Below are 24,229 nucleotides of genomic sequence, written 5' to 3'. Positions count from 1 at the left end.
GATTTCTTTTGACTTTCAGTTTTAAACACAGACCTGTGGTGGAGGTGGCCATGGGTTTATGTCCAAACAAGCTCTGTGAGAGCTGGTAGGGAGCATAAATACAATTATTTCCTCTTACCTTTTTCCTGCTGCCATCTTGCACACACACTGTGAGGAGCCCCACTGTAAAATCAAGTCCACAGGGACGCTCAGCTGGGAGATCCTGATCCCACCACTGACCCCATTTCTATCACAGGCTGTATTTCATAGAATCCCAGAATGGTTTGGGTTGGAAGGACCTTAAAGACCATCTAGATCCAAGCCCCTGCCCTGGGTGGGGATGCCACTCACTAGATCAGTTTGCTCAGTGTCCAGCCTGGCCTTGGACACTTCCCAGGGATGGTGCAACCACAGCCTCTCTAAGCAACCTGTGCCAAGGCCTCACCACCCTCACAGGGGAGAACTTCTGAGCTGGGGGTGCTCAGCCTGGAGAAAAGGAGACTCAGGGCTGACCTCAGCACTCTCCACAGCTCCTGAAAGGTGCCTGTGCTCAGCTGGGCTTGGGCTCTTTCTCCAGGAACTGACAGAATCAGAGGACACAGCCTCGAGCTGCACCAAGGGAAGTTTAGGTTGGATATCAGGAAAAAGTTTTTTACAGAAAGGGTGATAAAGTTCTGGAATGGCTGCCCGGGGAGGGGGTGCAGTCACCATCCCTGGGTGTGTTTAACAAAGCCTGGATGTGGCACTGGGTGCCAGGGTTGAGTTGAGGTGTTGGGGCTGGGTTGGACTCGATGATCTTGAAGGTCCCTTCCAACCTTGCAGCATTTTTGTTTTTCTGCCCTCACCGTGGTGTCCCTGTGTTTCTCATCAGGCTGACGGGGAACGAACCCCTGACCATCCTCCCTCTGACCTCGGAAATGGAGGAGGCGGCCGTCAAGGCCCACTACAAGGTGTGTGACCGCCTGAAGCTGGAGAAGAAGCAGCGCCGGATGTGCCGGCGCGACCCCGGCGTGGCCGAGACCCTGATGGAGGCCATCAGCATGAGCGCCCTGGAGTGCCAGTACCAGTTCCGCTTCGAGCGCTGGAACTGCACCCTCGAGGGCCGCTACCGCGCCAGCCTCCTCAAGAGAGGTGAGTCTGGGGGGCTTCTCAAGAGAGGTGGATCTGGGGGGCTTCTCAAGAGAGGTGGGTCTGGGGGGCTTCTCAAGAGAGGTGGGTCTGGGGGCCCCAAGAGAGATGGGTCTGGGGGAGCTCCTCTAGAGAGCTGGGCCTGGGGGGCCTCTTCAAGAGAGTTGGGTCTGGGGGAGCTCCTCAAGAGAGGTGAGTCTGGGGGGCTCCTCAAGAGAGGTGGGTCTGGGGGGCTTCTCAAGAGAGGTGGGTCTGGGGGGCTTCTCAAGAGAGGTGGGTCTGGGGGGCCCCAAGAGAGGCGGATCTGGGGGAGCTCCTCTAGAGAGCTGGGCCTTGGGGGCCTCTTCAAGAGAGTTGGGTCTGGGGGAGCTCCTCAAGAGAGGTGGGTCTGGGGGGCTCCTCAAGAGAGGTGGGTCTGGGGGGCTTCTCAAGAGAGGTGGGTCTGGGGGCCCCAAGAGAGATGGGTCTGGGGGAGCTCCTCTAGAGAGCTGGGCCTGGGGGGCCTCTTCAAGAGAAGTGGGTCTGGGGGAGCTCCTCAAGAGAGGTGGGTCTGGGGGGCTCCTCAAGAGAAGTGGGTCTGGGGGAGCTCCTCAAGAGAGGTGGGTCTGGGGGGCTCCTCAAGAGAGGTGGGTCTGGGGGAGCTCCTCAAGAGACGTGGGTCTGGGGGGCCTCAAGAGAGGTGGTTCTAGGGGAGCTCCTCAAGAGAGGTGGGTCTGGGGGAGCTCCTCAAGAGAGGTGGGTCTGGGGGAGCTCCTCAAGAGAGGTGGTTCTGGGGGGCTCCTCAAGGGAGGTGGTTCTGGGGGAGCTCCTCAAGAGAGGTGAGTCTGGGGGGCTCCTCAAGAGAGGTGAGTCTGGGGGGCCTCAAGAGACATGGGTCTGGGGGAGCTTCTCAAGAGAGGTGAGTCTAGGGGGTCTCAAGGTGCTCCTCAAGAGAGGTGAGTCTGGAGGGCCTCCTCAAGAGAGGTGGGCCTTGGGGACCTCTTCAAGAGAGGTGGGTCTGGGGGAGCTCCTCAAGAGAGGTGGGTCTGGGGGGCCTCAAGAGAGGTGGGTCTGGGGGAGCTCCTCAAGGGAGGTGAATCTGGGGGAGTTTCCTCTAAGGAGGTGAGTCTGGTGGGGCTCAAGAGAAGTGAGTCTAGGGGGTCTCAGGGTGCTCCTCAAGAGAGGTGGGCCTTGGGGGCCTCTTCAAGAGAGGTGAGTCTGGGGAGCCTCTAGAGAGGTGAGTCTGGGGGGCCTCAAGGGAGGTGAGTCTCAAGGGAGGTGGGCCTTGGGGGTCTGGGAGGCCTCCTCAAGGGAGGTGAATCTGGGGGGCTCCTCCAGAGAGGTGGGTCTGGGGGGACCTCCTCAAGGGAGGTGAGTCCGGGAGGGTCTCCTCAAGGGAGGTGAATCTGGGGGTTCTCCTCAAGAGAGATGAGTCTGGGGGGCCTCAAGAGAGGTGGGTGTCAGGGTGCTTCTCAAGAGAGGTGGGCCTTGGGGGTCTCCTCAAGACAAGTGAATCTGGGGGGGGGTCTCAAGGGTTTCCTCAAGGGAGGTGAGTCTGGGGGGGTCTCAAGGGTCTCTCCTGCCACGATGCCCAATCCGGGCCATCCTTTGCTGGCATTGCCTCCCGCAAGGTCCACCAAGAGCTCTGTGGAAGGCTGGAGCTCATCCCTGGAAGCGCAGGGCAGGCAAAGAATGTGCTAATGGGGGTGATTTATGGGCTTGCCCTGCCTGCTTCCCACTGCTGGCCCTGGCTGCTCTCCTTGGAGGCTGGAGGTGTTTGTGCAGGTCTCTGCAGCCCGGAGCTACATTTTCTCCCCATTTCTGCTGGAAATTCAGCTGCTGCCGGAGGAGAGGGTTGGGAAGCTCTCAAAGCTGTCCCCTCTTTCTTTTTTATTTTATTTATTTATTTCTCCTGTTTATTATGCCAGTCTGTGAGAAAATAAGTTGAGAAAATGCCCTTTTTAAGGAGATAAGGCAAACCAGACTGTTCTGTGCTGTCCTCTTAGAGAAGGCAAGGGGAACCTTGTCATAGTATGGGGCAAAACCTGCAAATGGCTGTGTGCTGTTACTGCCATGGATGTGGGCAGTGGGAAATTCCCACACCTCTTCCCAGCAGCTCAGGTGGAGATGGCCAGAAGTTAAGAGCTTTGGAGGAGAAGGTGATATTTTTAGTTCTTTTCTTCATCATATATAGTCCAGTTTCTTCCACCCTCCCAGTAAAATCCAGTTTTTATTTCCAGGCTGCGGCACCATTTTACAGACAGCATTCAAGGGTCTCCGGGGCTTTAGTGACTTCCAGAAAGTTCCACACTCAGCAATGGGCCTGGATCGGGAAAAGCCAGGGTGTGAAGGCTTTAAAGATAAGAGCAGAGGTTTGCAGGGCTAATTAGTGAGGAGGAGTAATTCAGAAGCGCCAGGGCTCAACTAATGCACTGTCACTGACTGGTGGAAACAAGGAAAGTCCTTATGAAACCCAAGAGGTCCGGCCAGAGCTGCAAGACATTTAAAAATATCCCCGCATGCCAGAGGAGTCCCTGGATTAGTGGTGCCTTGGGGAAGCCAAGCACTTTCTCATGCTGACACCTGGAGGCCACAGCTCGCTCCTTCAGACGTGCCTGTCCCCTGGGCAGCCCTGGCCGAGGGGCACTGCGGGGCAGCCCGCAGTTAAAACCCCACGGAGACCCCCCCCCATCCATGGCAGCCCTTGTCAGGGAGCTGTGTGATAAATGAGAGCTCTGAGGGCTGCAGGGCTCTGCTGCTGTCTCATTCTGCCGTGGTTTATATCCCTGCAGCATCTCTGCCCTGCCCCCGGTGCTGTAAATCCTTCAGGTGGTGTTCCCGAGCAGTAACACAGTGCTCTGTAAATCTTCCTCCTCCTCCCCAGGAGCTGCTGGTTCCTGGTTCAGCATTGCAGCAAGTGGTACCCCAGGGGCAAAGGCTCGCATCTATCACCCACTAGGACACAGCTTTCCAAATCCATCGCTGAGGGCTTGTTTCTTCTCCTCCAGGACTTTGCAGGGAGAAAGGAAAAACGGGGAAAAACCCACTTGAAAAGTTTCTCCCTCTGTGGGGGAGAAACCTTTTTACAGTTTGGTCACCAGACCAGCCCTGGCTGCTGGTTTGCAACTTGGGCTGATGCAGCCCCGTTTCTTAAAATAACAGGGGATTGTTTAAGGGACTCGTTATCCTCTTTGGATACTCGTGCACAATTTTGGAAATGGCTGAAACTGGATAGCCAGGCCCGGCAGACTGTCAATGCACTGGGGCTTAGAATGCCTGCATTGATTTAAAGCTCATTATCTTGTTACAAAATATCTTGGTGCAATCAAATAGTGCGTGGTGGAGATGGCTTTAAAATCTGGCCAGAGCCAAATGTCACATGGAGCTAGTTGGGAGCTGCCTGTGGGTGAGATGATCCCCGTGCTGATGGGCACAGGGAATTTGGGAAGCTTTCAGTGGTGGAGAACAGGAGGAGTCGAGACAAAGCTGATGGAAGGGGAGAAGCTGGCAGATGGGCTGTTCCTCCTGGCTTTCTGTCAGGTCTGGAATGCCTTGTGGTCGCACGGCGCTGACTTTCTGCTGGGATTCCACAACCGCTCCGAATTCAGCGCTTTCAGTCAGGAGGGCTTCGAGCAGGGTGGAGATCTGGGCTGCCTAATTAATCAATTAAGGCTGATGGCTGTGAGTTAAGTGTGCAAGGCCATCTTGGGTAGGGCTTGGAGCAACCTGGGATAGTGGAAGGTGTCCCTGCCCAGGACAGGATGGATCTCAGGGTCCCTTCCAACCCAAACCATGCCATGATTGCAGGCTCAGACCTCCAGGGCAGGGTTTGCACACCCCATCCCACTGAGGATTCTCTGTTTGACGCTGGTGCCTCTTTGTTCTGTGTAGCTGTGGCAAGAATTCTCCAATCCAGGAGCCCAGAAGCTTGGGAACATCTGTCTTTGGTAGTGGCATCCCTCTGACAGGCATGTGGGCAGTCTGACCTGGGATGCAACCTAGGAAAAACAAAGGATTTTAGTGAAAAAAACATAGCTTACAAAGGAAGAGAGATGCTTAGAAGGCATTTTCTACCCAGAGGAGTCATCTGGGTACCCATGAGCTTTTGTTGTGTGAATTAAGAATTCTCTCACCGCTTCTGATGAAGTATGTGCAGTGCTGAAGGTGTTTTTGGGCTGTCAGAGGACATGGTCTCACTTCAGGGAGAAAACAGAATTTGTTAGTTTAACTGTCACCACTCTTTGTGGTGTCCTCAGTGAGTGTGGAGGTGAACCTTCTTTTATTTTAGTGTTGTTTCTAGTGAGGAAAAGGTTCCTGTTCTCCTTTGCCAGGTGAGCAGTAGAATGATTGGATAATTCCTACCACAATCTGGGATGAAGTAGAACCTCAGAACCCTTGGGAGGACCAAGCCTCACTCTCCTGGGCTGGATTTTCATCAGTCTTCCTGCTCCTGGGAGTGTTTTGGGAAGGCAGACTCTGGGAACGACCACATGAGTTTGCTTGGACTGTCATGAACCTCCCAAGGAACAGTTCCAAAAATGACCTGGCAGTGTCTCTGCATGTCCTTGGTTGACACACCAGCTCACAGATATATCCACTACTGTCACCATCCACTTGTGTTATTTTTGAGTGGGGGATTTCTTGAGTCCCATCCAAAGCTGTTCTGGAATTGCATCTCAAATATGCAGTCGTTTACGGCTTCCATAGCTGGAGAATGGGCAGCTATAAATACTGCCATGTTTGCTTTTTATTTCTGGCTTTTATAATTTGGATTGAAACTGTGGGTCCCTCTGGGTGTCGTTTGCCTGTCGGGGGCGTGGATGCTGCCACATCCCTGCAGGTGAGTGTGGAGGTGTAAAGAAAGGCTGTGCATGGGAGGTTTGAGGTGTAAACTGGGTTTTTTTTTGAGTGAGGTGCTGTGTTGGGTGACACATCTCCTGCTTCCCAGCCCTCAGGTGTCTTCTGTCAACAATTCTGGAGTAGGACCCAGGGATTTGATTCAGGAGGAGAGGGAAGAATGAGGAGGATTGGAAGTCTGTGCTGGGTTCCTGCAGTTTGGTGTCCCCTTGGTAGCAGCAGTGGTGCCTCCATGTCCTGTCCAACACTTCATGGAGTCAAACAATGCTTTGGCTTTGAGGGGAACTTAAAGCTCATCCAGTTCCACACCCTGCCATGGGGAGGGACACGTTCCATTAGACCAGCTTGCTCCAAGCCCTGTCCAGCCTGGTGTTGGACACTTCCAGGGATGGGGCAACTCTTGCTCAGCTCTTTCCATTTTCAGGCAGAGGCTGTGAGTGACACAGAGTGACAGCCACCGTGCTGGCCAGATTCCATCTGCATTCCTGAATCCTAGCTTGTGCCACCTCTGTCCCTCATCCCTTGCCCTCCCCTGTGCCCTCTTCACCATCAGTGATGCAAGCAGAGCTTGCCATGCTTTGAGGGTGTCAGGAGCACGGACCAGGCTTTTCCCAGTGGTGCCCAGCAGTGCCACAGGAGGAGCAGGCAGGAACTGGTGCCCAGGAAATTCTACCCGAACCTGAGGAAGAACTTCTTTCCTGGGCAGTGACTGAGCACTGGTGTGGAGTCTCCCTCACTGGGGATATTCCAGAGCAGTCTGGATGTAATCCTGAGCCCTGTGCTCTGGGATGGCCCTGCTGGAGCAGGGAGGTGCCACCAACTGCCCCACTGTGGTCCCTTCCAACCTTACCACTCTACTACTCCGTGACACAACTCACGCTCTTCTCCTAATAGGTTTTGCCTCCATTTCCTGTGGTTTTTTTTTTTTCCTTTCTTTAAGCTGCAATTAGAGCCTCTCCCTCCTGTCCCTGCAGGTTTTAAGGAGACAGCTTTCCTGTACGCCATCTCCTCGGCGGGGCTGACCCACGCCATGGCCAAGGCGTGCAGCGCGGGGCGCATGGAGCGCTGCACCTGCGACGAGGCCCCCGACCTGGAGAACAGGGAGGCCTGGCAGTGGGGAGGCTGCGGGGACAACCTCAAGTACAGCAACAAGTTCGTCAAGGAGTTCCTGGGGAGGAAGCCCAACAAGGACCTGCGAGCCAGGGTGGACTTCCACAACAACCTGGTGGGCATGAAGGTGCGTTGAAGGCGCCGCAGGGTGGTGGGGGTCACGCTGCCGTGGGGTTTTGGGGGGAATAACGCTGTTCGTGGGTGTGGAACAGGAGTGTTGGATGTGAAATGGATGGAGTGATGCTCCTTCTGGAGGGGAGAAGTCTGCGTTGTGGGATTCACTGTGCAAAACCATTGGAGAGAGACCAGAGGGAAAGAAATGGGACCGGCCAGGCCTAGGAAATATGAGGTGGAGACAAAGATTGCTGGTTTCCCACAGGGAGGAGAGGGTTTCACACCACAAAGGGATAGAAAGGCTTACATGAGGTAGGACACGGAGGAAGGGTTTTATGCTGCCACAACACGTCCTTGAGGGATGCTTCTCTTGCAGCAGTTCAGTAGAATAGGGACAGTGTAGCATCTCCTTGGCCAGGTTTCTTTAACACTGGCTGGAGAAACAGCTGGCAGGGAACCAGGGTGGAGAGATTAATTTCTGGCTGATCTCAGACCTAACAGTCCCTTCAGTTTTGTCTTCTGGCAGAAACCTTTTGTGTCACCTAGAGTGGGAGACGGTGCTTGGTTGTAGAGTCCCTTTTTTCTTTTCCCATCTTTATCCTCTCTGCCTGCTCTTTACACCTCCTCTGAGGCTGCCTAGGGGCCTCCTGCCAGAATTCGGGAAGCATTTGGACAATACTCTAGGGCACATGGTGTGATTTTGGGGTTTGTCCTATGCAGGGCCAGGATTTGGACTCGATGATCCCTGTGGGTCCCTTCCAGCTCAGCATTTTCTGTGTCAGATGTAAAGGACAAAGTGTCTGCAAGTGCTGGGTCATCCCAGCAAGGGGAAAAGGAAGAGGCTTTCCACCTTCTCCCATAATATGCTTGGCTGTACCTAGCCTAGAGTTGCTCCAACACGAAAATCCCTCAGATTGGCCAGCACAGGTGCTTAGGATCAGTGTTTCATTGCACCAACCTCCAAGGGGGACATACTGCAAGGCCAGAAATAGCCCCCGAGCCTTGTTATTGTCTGTGTGATTGGATGCAGGCTTGGGGCTGGGATGGGGGACCTGGGTCTCCAGTTTCCCAGGCAAATGCAGCCCAGCCAGTTGTGCATTCTAGGAATGGCCACCCCAGCTCAGTTGTTGCTGTGTCTATGTATAAAATGTCATTCCTCGCGACGGAATTGGGGCATCGGGGAATGCCACCAGCCAGGGCTGGCCAGCAAAGTGTCTCCCCCTCTCCCCACTACCAGATGCTCCTAGACAGCGCTGAGATCAGGATTAGAAATATCCTGGATTTAGCTGGTGTCTGGTTTTGGCTGACAGCTTTCCTGCTCTGGATTAAAGGGCTCAGTGTCTCTGAACTCCTGAGGCAGCTCTTTGACGTGTGAAACAGGCTTTGCAGGATGATGGAACTTGTCTCAACCCTTGTGTTGGTTGCTCTGTCCCGTCTTGTGGAGTTGAGTGTGTAGCAGATGGGATGGCAGTGGGGAAGGTGGCCCATGGAGCTGTGATTCCATGCTGGATGTTTCTGTGAGATGTCCTGGCTCTCCTCTCATTCCAGAGTCACACAAAACCTCCAAGGATGTGACTTTAGCTGCCACTGGCAAGTCCTTGTAGCTCCAGGAATATCCACCAAGAGTGGCAGGGCTAAAAAACCTCCCAGATGGGTTTGGCCCAATTCCCAGTGTTCCCAGTCCCAGGAGCTGCAGTCAGGATGTCCATATGGCTGAGGCCACTCTTGGATTTAGGATTTGTGTCCTTAATTATCATCTGTGCTCTACACTGCATAACTTTGAGCTAAACGAACTCCAAGGATGAGCTGGAGAGGTTGAACCTTCCCTTCTGTGTCCTGATCCTTGCGAGTTAGCTCCCAGGGGAAGATGCAGGACTCTCCAGCATCCTCTGCCTCCACTTCCCTTGGCACAGTCGGACTCTGGCCACTGGCAGTGGTTTCACAGTGTGATATCTGCAGCTAAACAGCTGAGTAACAGTTGTGACGGTTGTCCAGACACCGAGAGCCCTCCTGGCAATCCAAGTCACAGACCTCTGCTGCAGGTCAGTGATCCAGTGTTCCTATTTTCGTCCACCCACAACGTGTCTGCCGAGCTGGGATGGCTGTCTGACAGCTTTCCTTTGCCCGTTTGCAGCAGCAGTTGAAATGATTTCTGTGTTTGTGCTGCTGGATGTAATAATTCATTGTGGTTGAAAGCCAAGCCAAGCAGCCCACCAGGCTCACAGCATCACCATGGAGCCAGGCAGGGAGGGAGGGAATGTTGAGGAGGAAGCTTTCAGGAGCGTGGTGGTAGAAGATCAGGAGGACACACATCTCTGTGGTCGGGATACGTGGCCCTAAACCCCTGGCACAATTCGGTGTCACTAAGATGATGATCAGAGATGAGGACCCAGGCTGGCTTTGTGACTACAAAGTCAAAACTTGCAGTGCTTGCTTCAGATTCCAGAATACTGAAACCAGTTTGTCCCTCTTGACGTGGTGGACGGGTTGTCTTTGGCACTGCTTGCTCTCAGGTGTGGATTAATATCAGGTTTGGTCTCTGTTCTTCCTCCTGTTCCCACTGCAAGCGCAGGGATGAGAGGATGGAGGCTGAGAGCACTACTGCATTCCTTGCTGAGTTTATGGATATTTTCCTTGAGGAAGGTAGTGAGTTAAAGATGATTCTCAGCATGTTTTCTGTGTCTTCAAAGAAGCTGCTCACCAACCAACTCCTGTCGTAAAGACTTCAAAAAGACTTTGCCCTATCAAGTAGGGTTTGCTCACCCAGTGACTGCAGCAGTCTGAAAGCACTTTGGACTAACCTAGCATGGTTATTGGAACAATAACTCATCTGGATTTGATTTGGGGTGGATCAAAGGCAGTATAGGAGTGCAGACAGCCTTGATTTGTGCCATTTGGGAGCTGAGCAGCTTGGAGCTGCACTTCTTTCAGTGTGTGGATGTGTGTGTTCGCTGGGGGAGTGGAGAAGTCTCTACGAATGATACAGCACAAGCTTGGTGGTCTCTCACTGATTCTTTACGTGTCATTTTTCCCATCTAATTACTCCCAACCATGGCAAAACATACAAATAGTCCCTTGAGACCCAGCAAAAAAAAAAGGACCTGTGCTGGACTGACTAATTTGGCAAGCAACCCTCTCCCCTCCTGGTCACCACACCAGTTTCTCCATGGTGTCACACCAGCAAACAATCCCTGTATTTCTGCGAGGGTGACATGATCCCATCCCGCCTAGTTTTAGTGTCTCTTGGTAGACGTTCTCATTTAATTATGATTTTACTTCTGCTTTTTACAACCTTGATGGGCTGCCTGTAATTTTGCTGCCACCAGTGAAATAATCACTGAACATGTTGTGCCCGTGGTGGCTCACCAAGTTATATGATATGACCTCAGTGGTTAATGAAAGGGTGAGCTTGTCTAGTGTGAGGATGAGGTAATTAGACCAGGACTTCTCCAGCCTTCTCTTTATTGAAAAGCAGGAGCTCTGAATAGACCACTTATTAAAAAAGCAATTTCCCTTCCTTTGCCAGATCTACTCTCCCTCATTCAGCCATTCTTTCCGAGGGGTCTTGGGTGGAGAGGGTGTTTTGGGGGGAGATGTGTGTGTGGAGGGGATGGGGGAGAAGTCAACTGTATTAAAGCTCCGTTGCCAGCAATGAAGTTTGAGTCATATTAAATGAAGCCCAGGCAGCCTTGCTAAAGCTCTCATCTTCTCTCTGTCCTCCCCCCTTTTCCCCCTTGTACACACAAGTGCAGCCCTCTTTTGTAACCCATTAATGAAAAGGCGGAATATTAGAGCACTCAATTAGTTCCACTGGGCTTGAGTAAGTGATGTTTTAATTAAATTTGCCCAGTTTCTCAGCCAAGTATCATTAAACATGACTTTCCAACTCCCTCTCTGGAGCGTTGCTAAGTTTCTTAATCCCAGGAGTGCTGACCTCTTCCAGAGGTATGTCTGGTCAAGCATGTCTTACAGATCCAAGGGGCACAATTAAAAGGGGCTGCTGTTACCCTAGGAAAAAAAAATTATCATGTTCTTATTGCCTTTTTCCTTCATCCTTCCAGAAGGAGGGACAAAAACCTTTGCCTGAAGTCCGTGTATAACCACAGTTGTCTTGAGAGCCAAGTGTTTAATACAAAATTACGGGGATGTAGAGATGGAGAAGAAGAAAAGATCTCTCTTCGAGCAGTTTCCTGCTTTGAAACTGGTTCCTTTCATGAGGCTTCATTCATCTTTTTTTGCACAAGATGCTTTGGTCTGCGCAGAGCAAGTGTTTCTGAAGGATCACAGAATCCTGGAATGGCTTGGGTTGGAAGGGACCTTAAAGGTCGCCTTGTCCCAGCCCCCTGTCATGGTCCTTGTCACCCTTGTAGGCTTCAAGTCCAGACCCATCCTGAGACAGCTACACCTGAAACCATCTGGGATGCTCTGGAGAGGATAGTGGGAGGTGCCTGGACTTTCCCTTGCTGTTGACTTGCTTATTTTGGAATTCCATCCGAGGAATGGCTTTTCCCCCCCAGGCGGTGCTGGCAGGGATCTCTCTGGAGGGCTGGAGATGCACTCTCCATATCAGGGAGATGTTTGCCCAGCTATCATCTGTCTGAGGAACTTCATGAGCTATCACATAACACGTTATCAGAGCATGCCACCCTCTTCATTTCTGGAGCTCTGTTGGGCAGAGGGGGGAAATTGAGACCCAGAAAGATTAAGTGACTCACTAAAGGTCACACACAGGCGGAGGGAGGCACAACTCTCCTGTTGCAGAGACAGTGTTTACAAGCACTGACCATCCAGTCTCACACAGTTCCTGCTCGTTAACACAGTTCCAGTCCAACTCCAGGTTTTGCTGCACCCTCGTGATGTGTAATTATTGCTATTTTGGAGCTTAATCCATTTGGTGCATGCAAAAAAAAAAAAAACAAAACCCAAAAGACATAAAGCATCCTTTTTGGCAGTTTTTAAGGGATGTGTTTGCAGTGAGAAATGGGGCATCACATGTTCACCAAGGTACAAATCAAACCCAGCAAATAACAGCCTGAGAAGAGCTCTTAATGTACAGATCAGTTTTCAGGGCCACCACTGGTATTAATTGCTGCAGGTTATGACAGGTAGGAATGCCCAGGCGTGCTCTCTGGATTTTCCTCTCCTTTCAGGCTGAGAATGGCTCAGCCAAAGCCTTTCTTAGGCCTGGAAATCAATACTCTGGAAAAAAATTGCTTGCTGTGTCCCATAAGTGATTGCAGTTGGTTGTTTATGTGGAGCTTTTTTAGCATGGGAAGCACGCTAGGAATACTAAGCATGGGGAAAATACTTCTGAAGTTCTCAGTTTTAAGTGGGGTTATGTTGTTCTATGCTTAAATGTTTGTGTTTTAATACCTATGTCACTAAAATATGAATGTTCCTATTTTTTAAAGAGGGGAGAGTGGTGGGAGGGGAAAACTGTTCTGAAAAAGCAGGTTGAGAACAGGCTGAAGAGAAGGGTTTTTAACAAGGTGGAAGAAAAAAGAAAGGACAACTTCTAACAATCTGTGAAACTTCTATAGTTCAGCCAGTGTGAAGGGACAAGTCTGGTCCAGTGGTTGTGTGTGGGGACCGTGGCTGCTGTCCAAACAAACACTAATACTTGAGCTGAGAGAATGACTAAGCCTATTTAAATTGAAGAGGGCTCCGTACACGGGGGATGGAGGGGATCGGATTTGTGGGGAAGCATCCCAAAGCCCTTCCCAAAGCCAGGCAAGGCTTTTCCCTGGATGATCTGCCTGCGAGGAGGGTTTGCTGCCTCCTCTGCCCCAAACCATAGCGAATGGTTTGAAGCCTTGGAGCCGCAGCCCAGCCATGACGACAGCGGAGCAATAAGCGAGGAATTCCCACGGCCGGGTGTCCGCCCTGGGCTGCTGCTGCCCAGACAAGAGTTGTCTGAAAAAAAAAAAAAAAAAAAAAAAAAACCACCGCCAGAGCCCCGTGACCCAGCTGGGAATGAATGGGAATCCTGTCCTCGGCGTTTCAGCTAAAACACTGAGAAATTGTGTGTTGCAGCATGTCTGAGACTGATCATGACGGGGGCACTTAGTCTGAGCTTCGCGGCGCACCATTGTTGGGAGGAAGGATTACATGTTGCATAGCAATGCTCTGCTGTGATCCCTTTTCCCCATGTAAATCCAGTTGGGAAGGCAGTCCAGCAGTGCTATCTGATTTCCTCCAAGCAGGAAAGCCCCAGGAAAAATGGTTCTGTCTTGCTTTGTGTTTTCCTCATTCTGCGTTTGTCAGTGTTGGGTGTTCTCACGGCAAGGTCAGTGGGAATTTGTGTTCCTAAGTCAAGCTAAATAGCGCAAAAATCTTTATTTTCCTCCCAAACCGTTCTGTCTGAGACTTCCAGACCAGGTGGTTGTTCAGAGGAGAGTGGGAGGACAGAATTCCCATGTGTGATGCCATCCCTGACCCACCACTTGTCTTTGTTTGGCTTTGTTTTCATGGTAGGAGCTCTCTACAGCACAGAATACAAAAAGAAAGCTCCTTTTTGCTGTTACTCCTGAGTTACTACAACCCTACTGCTGTGTAGTAGCTGTGGAGTTGGGGCCATGGGGAGCATGAAATATTTTGTGCCTTGGATGGAAGCTGAGCCATTCTGCTTCACATCTGTGGTAAAGGTGCAGGTGGCCACATCCTTGGTGTGGATGAAGTGATCATTCAGTGGTGTGTTCAGAACAGCTTCAGGTCTGTGTAGGATGGAGGCAAATCAGGCTCTGAACTGTGATGAGCCTTGAAACGAAAGCAGGAGCTACTACAGCTCTTGAAATACGATTTTATGTGGTCAAACCTTATTCTTCCTCATCTAACCGAGAGATTTTTGGGAATAAAAGGGACGTTTTTCTATCCTGGAAGCCCCTCCAGGTTTGAAAGCATGATCCAGACATTTGTCCCAGGATCCAGCCAGCAAAGCTTTCTCCAAGCAACCTGCTGACTTGGATCAGTCTTGCTCTGCTTCCTGAAGAAATGAGGTGGATTTAAGTGTCTCTGACAGGAGCTTGCAACAAGAGGAGGAAAGGTCGTTGTGGAAGCTGGGGAGCGGGACGGGAACCAGAAGGGCTTTGCCAAGATTCATTTTGGCTCGTGGGTGGTTGGGGCCCGGAGGCAGCAGTTCCCCATCACGCAGCGCCTCGAGGAGCTGCAGCGTGACTGACAGCAGCAGGGGAGGCTGCCGGGGCAAGGAATTTTTCTAGGATTTTCACTCTTGCTGCCTCGTAACATTCTTGAGCCCTTCCCGGTCCTTCCAGGAGAAGGTTTACGGGGCGGTTGGGATGCACCGCGCTTGCACGGCAGCCATAGGAAAATCCACACGCTGGATTTCATGAACTGGTGCATTCATGGGGATAGGGACAATGGAAACCTTTTATGCTTTCGTCTACCAGAGCTGTCCCAGCCACTGCCTAAGAAGGAGCAAGAAGCATGTCAGGAAAATCCAGACTGGGGTTCATGTGGAACTCTGAGCCCAAATGAGGAGAATAGAATTAATCTACCTAAATGCACTTATTAGTACCCCTTGAGAGACCTTTATGCTGCTGCAGGGACAGCTAGTGTGAGGAGAATGTTTTAAAGCACCTCAGTTAGTGCTTGGTGGAGATATTTAAACATCTGAGTTTGGCCCAGACGGTGGGATTCTGCTCACAGAATCCCCTAAAGTGAGGTGCCTCTGTGTGGGCTTGGTCCCCAGGCTCCTGTTGGTGATAGAGGTGTGCTCAGCTGTCAGTGGGAGCCTGGAGAGCTGTTCAGTGGAGCAGGTGTTTGCCTCACTGCAGGGTCCTCTCCTGCTTTGGCTGCCCTGACTGCGATGAGAGTTCTGAGGTGTTTCTCCAACTGAGGTGTTTAAACTCAAGTGTTTGCCTCAGTGAGGTCAACCCTGGCTGGCTGATGTGATTCAAGTGCCTAAACCTACATGCTTACACCTGACTGAAGGTCTTGTGCCATCAGCCAGCTGCCAATCCATCAGGATCAGGTTTTCCAACACGTGTTGGGCTGTATCCACCAGCCTTGGCTGTAGTGCTCCTGCAACGTTAGCACTCCCACAGAGCTCTGGAGAGGTGGCTCCTGACAAGAACAGCCCCAGCTCCAGGTTCCCTTCCTGAGTTTCGTGACCCTGTCTTGTTCAATCAGCTCCACGTCCAGGAGCACGACTACAAGCTGAGCCAGTTCCCGTTGGTTTCTTGCTTTCCCAACTCCTGTGCAATGGGGGTTGTCTCCTTTTCCAGGTGGAGCAGATGCAAACGCGCTGGGGGAGGAGGAAAGGTTGAGGAAAGCCTGAGCTGATGAATGACTGCAGTGTGCAGCCCTTTCCCAAGTATCCCAGCAATTTCTGCCCGGTTTGCTGATGGCGTGGGCGTGAAATCACGTGGAGGAGCTTTGTTTCACACGAACTCAGCTCTCACTTCTGGACAAGCAGTGAAACGAGACTTTACACGAGGGAGGGGATGGGTGAGGGTTGGGGTTTTTCCCCCGCCTCCCCTCGGTGTTGAAATGTGTTCTGCACGCTCTTGTCTGACATTGTGGGATTTCTTGTGGACTTGGCGAGACACTTTGGCACACAAAGCGTGACAGCCCTTACCCAAGCCATCCCAGCTGAGCGCTATAACCAGCAACACATCTCCCCCTGTAACCCGTCACCGCTTCCAATGCTACTGTGTATTATTGGATTGCACTTGCAAAGGTCTTTGGCTGTCACAGGAATGAAGTGTGACCATTGGACAGGCTCTGCTGAAGGCTGCATTATGCATATTGTCTTTCTAAAAATGTTTCTGGAATATCACAATTGGGCCAGGCCCCAATTCCGAGTCCATGACCTATTGCACGGTTGCACATGGGGCTCAGCAGGATTTGTGCAGCCAAATAATTAAGAACCGGATGGTCAGGAAATGGACTGCAGCCAGTCCTCTGCTGTCAGGAGGCCACAACGTAGCCAGATGCCATCATGGGCACGGGGGGAGGTTGTTTTCTTCTTTTTTAGGTACCGTAGATGCTCAAAAGAAGAGCACTTTCAACAGTACTTTCGTACCTTGTCAGGACCCAGCTCTGTCAAGCAAACTCTGTTCTCACCTGCTGTTTTAAGGGGTGGTTGTACCTTACCCATTTAAAATCAACAGAACCTATGTTTGGGGAAGGGGCAGGGTGGGAGAATTAGAAATGCAAATTTGTGTTTATAATCTGTGGACAAAATGTGGGATATCTATGGCTGTCCAAATAACATCTCTGCTCATGTGTTGCCCATGGAGGTACCCCCAGTGTAAATCTCTCTCTGGCGACGGGGAGCTGGAACATTCCAATGCTGTTTCTGAGATGGATGTGGTTTTGTGCCGTGAAACTTCTTTATTGCAGTTGATTTGAAAAGGATGGGATCCTTTGTTTAGCATCAGTCAGTTGATGATGCTAAACTAAGATTACTTCTGCTTGTAATTCTGCTTGGGTTTTGGGTCCTGTGGTATGGAGAAGGTTCCTATTATCCACACTCCTGTTCTGGAGCATGTGCCACCCCACCTCTTTCCACTAAACCAACTTCTTCCACTTTCATATCTTACCTACTTATTATTGACAAAATAAATAGGTGTTAAAAGATGTATTAATCTCTTAGTTGTATCACAGTTTCAGATCTTTATCTACACGATGAGTGGCAGCACTGGACAATCGTTGTGCACCTTTCTAGTATCTTTAATTAGCCAATTAAGCAAGGTTTTTGCAGGTGAATGTCATACTCTGGGAACTAAGAGCCTTTTGAAGTAAATATTTCCTGTAGGATGCGTTTTCTGTCTGCTTCCAACAGATATGTTTTGTATTGTTACCAACTTTGTGTCTCTGAAGCGTCTTCTAGAAAATGTCGTGTTTTACTTGATGTTTTGATTTCCTCCGCCATGACTGATTCTCTCTGGGGCCGTGTGTGTGTCTGCAGGTCATCAAAGCCGGCGTGGAGACCACCTGCAAATGCCACGGCGTGTCCGGATCCTGCACCGTCCGAACGTGCTGGAGGCAGCTCTCCCCCTTCCACGAGATCGGGAAGCAGCTGAAGCAGAAGTACGAGACCTCGCTCAAGGTGGGCAGCACCACCAACGAGGCCACGGGGGAAGGCGACATTTCCCCCCCTAAAAAATCCACCCCGGGCCACAGCGATCAAATCCCAAGGACTACGGATCTCGTCTACATTGACGACTCCCCGAGCTTCTGCCTGATGAGTCGGTATTCCCCCGGGACCTCGGGACGGAAGTGTTACAAGGACAAGAACTGCGACAGCATCTGCTGTGGCCGGGGCCACAACACGCAGAGCCGGGTGGTGACGCGCCCGTGCCAGTGCCAGGTGCGTTGGTGCTGCTACGTGGAGTGCAAGCAGTGCACCCAGAGAGAGGAGGTTTACACCTGCAAGGACTGACACAACCCGCGGCCTCTGCTGCACGGCCACCCCCGGGGATGGGCCAGCTTGGAGAACTGCCTATGGAGACAAACAGGGTTTGATTGACCTTCTGGCATCTGGAAGCTATGTTGAGACATAAGCACTTTGTAGGGTACAGGTGACCCAGCTGTGTTGCTGTTTTGTTTTGGGGTTTTTTGTTTTGTTTTTTTTTTTTCTTTTTTGTTTTGTTTTGTTTATCCTGTAGACTGAATTTTCATGAGGTCCAACCATGTGGAAATAAGTGCCTGTCACACTGGGGTTAGACACCAGTTGACCTTCACCTTCATCGTCTACGCAGTTTGGCGGATCATTTCTCCTTGGAACATTGTTTCAGCCATCCTCCATGAACTCCTGGGCTAAGAGATTCCCTTTGGCATGAATATCCTGTACTTCTTTATTCCTGGAGCTCACCCAGCTGCTTAGAGAGCTGAGCAGATACAAAAGATCTTTCCGCTTTGAGTGCGGTGGTGCCGGAAGCGGACATTTATTTCTCCTAAAACTGGAGCGGGATTTGTAGGGAAAGATGGGTTCTTCCAGTGGAGTTTCTGCACATGGAGCAAACCAGGCTCTGACAAAGAGACCCACTGGGAGCATCAGCTCTTTAATGACAGCTCCGTGTCCGCGTGCATCGTCACCACGTACAGCTCGGAAACGTTGGGTCCACCACGCTGCAGACAGAAATAGATCCAAGAAAGAGGTTGGGAAGACAGCAGAACACCAGACGTACCTGTCCCCTTCAATCCAATCCCACGTTCTTTATTTAAAACAATTTGCCCAAACGCAGGTTCTTCAGCACTATCGCTGTCTTAAATTTAATATTTTTTTTCTTTTTAAACCACTAGATACTTTTGTTTCATTTTCACTTCGCGCTTGATTTATTTCTCTCTCCTCTTCCCACCTCTTGCTGATGGAGGTCAACCTGTGGTAACTGCTTCAGAAATCCCAACTGGAACTTGTTGAGTCTTATGCCAGCTGAATTTGGACGTGTTTCTCTTGAGTAGGACGAGAGGAATCCGAGTGCCTCTTGGAACCCGGGGCTGTCTTGCCTTGTGGAGCAGCCTGGATCAGACCTCTGGAGGAGTTGACTTTTCTTTCCTAGGTCATCATTCCATTTACTCTAAACCATGGCAGTGGTACATGACACAAGCTGTATGTAAACCCTATGACCTTAAGATGATTTTTTTTTTTTTTTTAACCACTAGATCGAGAACTGTACTTTAAAAACTGCTAAATCCTAACAAACTCATGGATTTGGAATAACCAATCGACACAGAGACAACCTGAGAGAAGCCAGAGATTTGACTGCAGGGGTTGATCACTCCAGCGCTCTGAAACACATGACAACCTCCAGCATTTCTTTTTCGCTTGGAAGAGGAGATTTACAATCCAGGACATGGCATGCCAATATTCTTCGTATAAAAGTGGATTGGAGGCAGCCAGTGAATGCATGAACGAAGCTTTCTAAGGAAAAAATGGGGAGCAGAGGGTGTTTTGTTTGATCTTTGGTAGCAATTTTTCATTGTCCAGTAGTAGCAATTTCCACCAAGTTTCTATAAACCCTTGATCTGGTGTTCAAAAGAGGAGATTCTCAAGCATTAGTAAATATTAGTAAAACAAGATGAGAGCAATTTCCCAAGATGAACCATTATTTTTTCAAAGTCTTTTTTTCCTTATTTAATTTTTTCCCCCCGCTAATTGTAGCCACTAATATTTAAGCTGTTCATATGCATCTACTGGGAAAAGAAAAGATAGATTTGGGGTTTTCTTAGTAACAAGTACCTGCAGTCCAGCTTGGCTCGTTGGCATCAAATCTTGAGGAGGGGGCAGGGGGAGGGACAGGGTGTTACTGTTTAATAGCACCATGCTTCTGCAAAGTGAAGCAAAATGTCTCTTTATTTGGTGTTTCCTTATTTGCTGTACAATTCTGGAGGTTGGAATAATGCTGGAGGAGTGAAGGTGGAATCCACATGTGGAATTCCCTCCTTCCACCCCAGCAAAGCACCGGGAAGGTCTCGCAGCTTTTGGCAAAGTCCCCCCCGAGCAGTTTATCTAATGGTTTAAAAAATAAATCGCCTAGAAACCTATTATTCAGTGTGTATATATAGATATATATACACACCTTGACACATAAATATATATATATATATAAATATTGAACATTTATTTATTGTAAAGCCCTTCAGAAGGACCTTCTTATGGTTTCAATGTGGTATTATGTTAAATTCTCTTTCTCCCTCTGTCTCTCTCTCTCACACATATGTGCAAACTCACTGTTACATTTTTGTGTGTTCTAGAATAGCTCTTCCCCTTCAAAGTAAATCCAGATCCAAACCTGCTCAAAACAGGACTTTTGGGGTCTGAATTACTATTTCTGGCTCCATTCTTTCTTTCTTTTTTTTTTTTTTTTAATCTGTTCTTAATTAAAGGATGGGCCGCAATTTATGTGCATTATTATTATTATTAATAATTATTATTATTATTATTATTATTGTTATATTTAAACCATGGGCCTCATTTTCCTCCTTTTCACTGGTGTCTCTGTCTCCGTTGACCTCGCTGGAGTAACTCCACATTGCACTGGTGTGAGAGGAGAATGAGTCCCTAGAAGCAGAAGAGAGGGGAGTGTTGGCATGGATATCCTGGCCAGAAAAATGCCAGGATGAGGTGGGATGGGATAGGGAAGCTTGGCGTGTTCAGCTGTGTGGGGGAGAGAGATATGGGTGGGAAATTAGGCAAGCTTGTCTTGGAGAAAGCAGCAAAGAGTGAATGAACTACTGAGTGAAAGAGCTCTTCTGTGTATTATAACTCACGCACTGAAGCCTGGATGCTTTCTGTAAGTATTCAAAAAAAAAAAAAAAAAGGCAAAAAAGAAAAAAAAAAAGACAAAAAAAAAAAAAAAAAAAAAAATGAATAACAAAAAAAAAAAAAAAAACCACCACAAATTGTATTTATGTTCATGTGGATATAGTACTTGCCTGTTATATATTGTAAATAGCAAGGTTTATTCTCCTGTGGTTAAAAAAAAAATTATAAATAACTAAATAGTAGCGAGGCACATGTGTTAAATGTATAGGCAGTGTATAAAATATACTAACACTCTGAAATCAGGAGAACTTGTCTTCTTGGCCTTTTGACCTAGGGTGGTAAAACAAATGTGGGTTATTTTTCTTCTCCCCCTGCACCATGCTGTGGGTGTGTTTTGGGTGGGGGATCTTTAGTTCCAGCGTTTTCCAGTGTTTGCCTTATCGTTGAAGAAGGAATGGGGGCAAAAGCCTCCTTCTGGAAAAATCCAGTGGAGTTTAAGTAGGAGCTGGGAGAGAATATGCCAAACCATCTCTAAACCCTTTGGAGTGCTAGGCCTGGGTTTTCTGATGGTGAGAGATGCGTTGGGGTTGAATTAACTCATGGAGTACGAGTGCTACTCCATCCACAAGTCTGGAAAAGCCTAAACAAGAGACTGGGAACTCCTGCATAAAACACTGGGGAGTGTCCTGTAAAACCTTTTTGTCCCAGCTGGATTAAACTGGATTTTTCCAGAGAGGCTGATTCTGCCACCACACCATTGGATCTCCAGTGCAATTCAATGAAATTGCTCGGTTTTGTAAAACTACTACAACGGTGGATTTGGGTCCCTGAACTTTTTCATGGTGTCATTTCATATAAATATATATATATATATATATAAAAAAGTGCAAAGCAACTTTCCCCCTTTTTCTTATCCCCAGAGAAACAGGATTTTGCTCAGATGTAACTGGAGAAGGACAGATGGGTGGAGGGGAGATCTGTGGTTCCTGACCCCCTTTCACCCCCTGTCCCCCCAAAAGTGTCAAAGTGTTGGTTCTCCTAAGCTGATCCAGCCCGATCAGTTTTGGGGTGGGGGGGTGCAACCATTATTTATATAACTTTTTTATTAATTTTTTTAAAAAGAGAAGTTAGCTGATGGAAGAATATTTTTATTGAATAGTGCATTTTAGTTATGTCAGAAATATAAAAAAAAATATATAATATTTTTGTAAACAAGGCAAACTGAAAATGTTTGCTGTTTTATATTAGAATTTTCTATTAAAAGAAATAAAAACCCACAGAAATAATTGTTGCACCCGTCATCTGTTTTTTAACAAGCTTCTATTCTGTGTGACTGACTCATTTATGCCGGATGTGGAGAAATGCAAAACAAGTCCTAAACATTATGTTCTCCTTACCTTCCAGTTATCAAAAAACTCCAGTTGGTGAAACCAGCATTGTTTAATCAAAGGGGATTTTTAATTATTATCATTATTGATGCTAAAAATGAGTAATGAAAAAATTAGTAGCTTGTAATGGAAGGATAAAAAAATCTACCCTAAAATTTCAAGTTTAGCCTTTTTTAGCTGAACATCCTGGTTTTGAGATGGGTCTGGATGGAGGAAATCCCAAATCTATTTGCAATAACCAGGGATTTGCCATTGAGCTCAGTTGGCTTGGGAAGAACGGCTCTTAAAACGGTGGTTGGGGAAAATAAAATCAAAATCTGAGTACATTGGAAGGTTAAATGAAGAGGACCAAATTCCAGGCTTGATCCAACACAGGCAACTTTTATCTATTTGAATAGGGCAGTATAAAACTGGGGAGCTGGGGATCTGATCTGCTGTGATTCAGGAAGTTTGTCCATCACCTTGGGAAGCAGGGAATGATTTATGGACCCCCTGTTTTCTAAAGAACTTCTGGGATTGCTGGTTTGGAGACCTGAGCAGGGGCTAAAAGAATTTCTGGGGAGATTTTGTTGTCAGGCAGCTCGTTGACATCTGCCTTCCTTCAGGCCAGGTCTGGAATTCCTTTGTCCGTCGTTTTTCAGCTGCCCTGTTTTAGGGAACATACAGTCGGGAGTTTTGGCTGGGGTAGGGTTGGATGAGACCCCAGATGAAGGGGCAGATTTCTCAAGGGTACTTTCATGGAGTAGATGCTGCTTAAGGTGATTTTCTGGTGGATTATGGTGCCTGTGAAAAATTCCTCAGTCGATGCTGCAGTAAAATCCGGTCTGTTCTGTACCCTGTGGAACAGGTGCAGTAAAGCTCCTCATTCCCGGTCTCTCCAGCTCTGCGGGCACATCTGTTGGGTTGAGACTGGCTTCCGTGGCCAGCTCATCCTGGATTTCAGTTTTTAGGGTGCTAATTAGGTGATGACTTTTAGAAAGCGACGTTTTCCCACAAGAAATACAAGATGTGGCCTTTCTGGACCGCATCGCTCAGTATGGAACCAGGATCAGGTCCAGAGGAATCATAGGAATCATGGAATGTTTGGGGTTGGAAGGGGTCTTTAAGATCCATTTCATTTTGAATCTGCTCAACAAGAAACCCGGTCATGGGTATTACCACTGAATAGCTTTTAGATCTATTTTTCAATTGGATTTGACCAAATTATTCACAAACAGAATATTTCTAAATGGAGCAAATAAAAAAAAAAAAAAAAAAAAGGGAATCTTGAGGCTTTGTGGGTGGGGAGGAAAAGAAAATGGATTTGGCAGCACAGTTTTACTCTGGCTTCCTGTAACTACAATTCCTCAGGTGCAGGGAGGGCGTGGGGAGTGAGACAGAAATTATGCAGACACGTCAAATTCACCTGTCAGGGGAAACACCGGAATTTTGCCTTTTTCTCAATTGTTGCTGAGTGTTTTCAGCAATGGGAAAAACCCTTCTTAGCACTGGGCAAGATGACCCAAAAGGATAGGAGATGGCTTCCCTCAGGAGTGTTGGGAAAGGTGTTGGCACTGATGTGCAATGGATCTGGAATCATCCCCCTTTTAGGAAAGGAGGCTGCAGTCAGCGGGGGCACCTCTGGAAAGGTGTTTGGCCCATGTGGAGGTGCCAGTTTTCACTGCTGACAGCAGAAGGGGATAAAGACATCCAGATTAGTAGAGGTGAGATTGAATTCAGGAAAATCACGAGATGTGTGGATAATCCTTCCAGCTCCCCTTGAGCATGGATCCATCTGAAACACCAATCACCAAACCAGCCCAGGAATTTCCCTTGGACCACCCCACCTTTAACAATTTGAAGCAGGAATGTAAAGTCTAGGATTTGTTTTGCACACCTGGGATGGCATTGCCTTTTAAAGGGAGGTGGGAATACTAACATGAAGGATTAGTATTTTTCTTGTTTTTCTTTTTGTTTTGTTTTGTTTATTTTCCAATGTCTTATGGGAGCCTAAGTTATTTTTCTCTACCTCATATGTACAGCTTGTAGGTATAAATCTGATTCTGAGTGACTGTTGAGAATGTATTTAAGTTATTTAACATCTTTGTATAACAAAAAAAAAAAGAAAAAAAAGCAAGAACAAATGAAACAATAAATGTATTTTAAATTATACTTGAAGCGTGCTCCTCTTTCTTCACATCTGTTGGAAAAGTCTTTGCACAGTGGTTGTGGGAGATCCTTCCTTCAGCCTTATTCAGGAGCATAAGCCTGGCCTTGGGGCTAATTTAAGCCCCAAGAGTGGCTGGGGCTCTCCTGAGCTGAAGAAATGCCTCTCCATCCATTGTAAATTACATCATTAAACAAGCTCAGGAGGCTGAGGGGCTCCATAAGCTTCCCATGGGATTCCATGGTCATCATACTTTGCTGGAGAAGTCAGGATACCTTGGCAGGGTGTCACTGTCAG

At 48.7% G+C, this 24,229-nt stretch overlaps 1 protein-coding gene across 1 annotated transcript in view; it reads left to right on the top strand.

The window, feature by feature from the left end:
• WNT9A (Wnt family member 9A) overlaps positions 1 to 17,737 on the top strand; it is a 54,296-nt gene extending 36,559 nt beyond the window's left edge. The window contains exons 2-4 of the mRNA XM_053944696.1: positions 851 to 1,110; positions 6,918 to 7,180; positions 17,099 to 17,737. Coding sequence (XP_053800671.1) covers positions 851 to 1,110; positions 6,918 to 7,180; positions 17,099 to 17,572 — 997 coding nt within the window. The 3' untranslated portion in view covers positions 17,573 to 17,737. The remainder of the gene's footprint in view (positions 1 to 850; positions 1,111 to 6,917; positions 7,181 to 17,098) is intronic.
• The last annotated feature ends 6,492 nt before the right edge of the window (positions 17,738 to 24,229 follow it).

Source organism: Vidua chalybeata, chromosome 1 (genome assembly GCF_026979565.1).
Source record: "Vidua chalybeata isolate OUT-0048 chromosome 1, bVidCha1 merged haplotype, whole genome shotgun sequence".
In the NCBI taxonomy this organism is placed as follows: domain Eukaryota; kingdom Metazoa; phylum Chordata; class Aves; order Passeriformes; family Viduidae; genus Vidua; species Vidua chalybeata.
The sequence above is the reverse complement of the archived record's forward strand: the minus strand, read 5'-3'. Positions and strand labels throughout refer to the sequence as shown.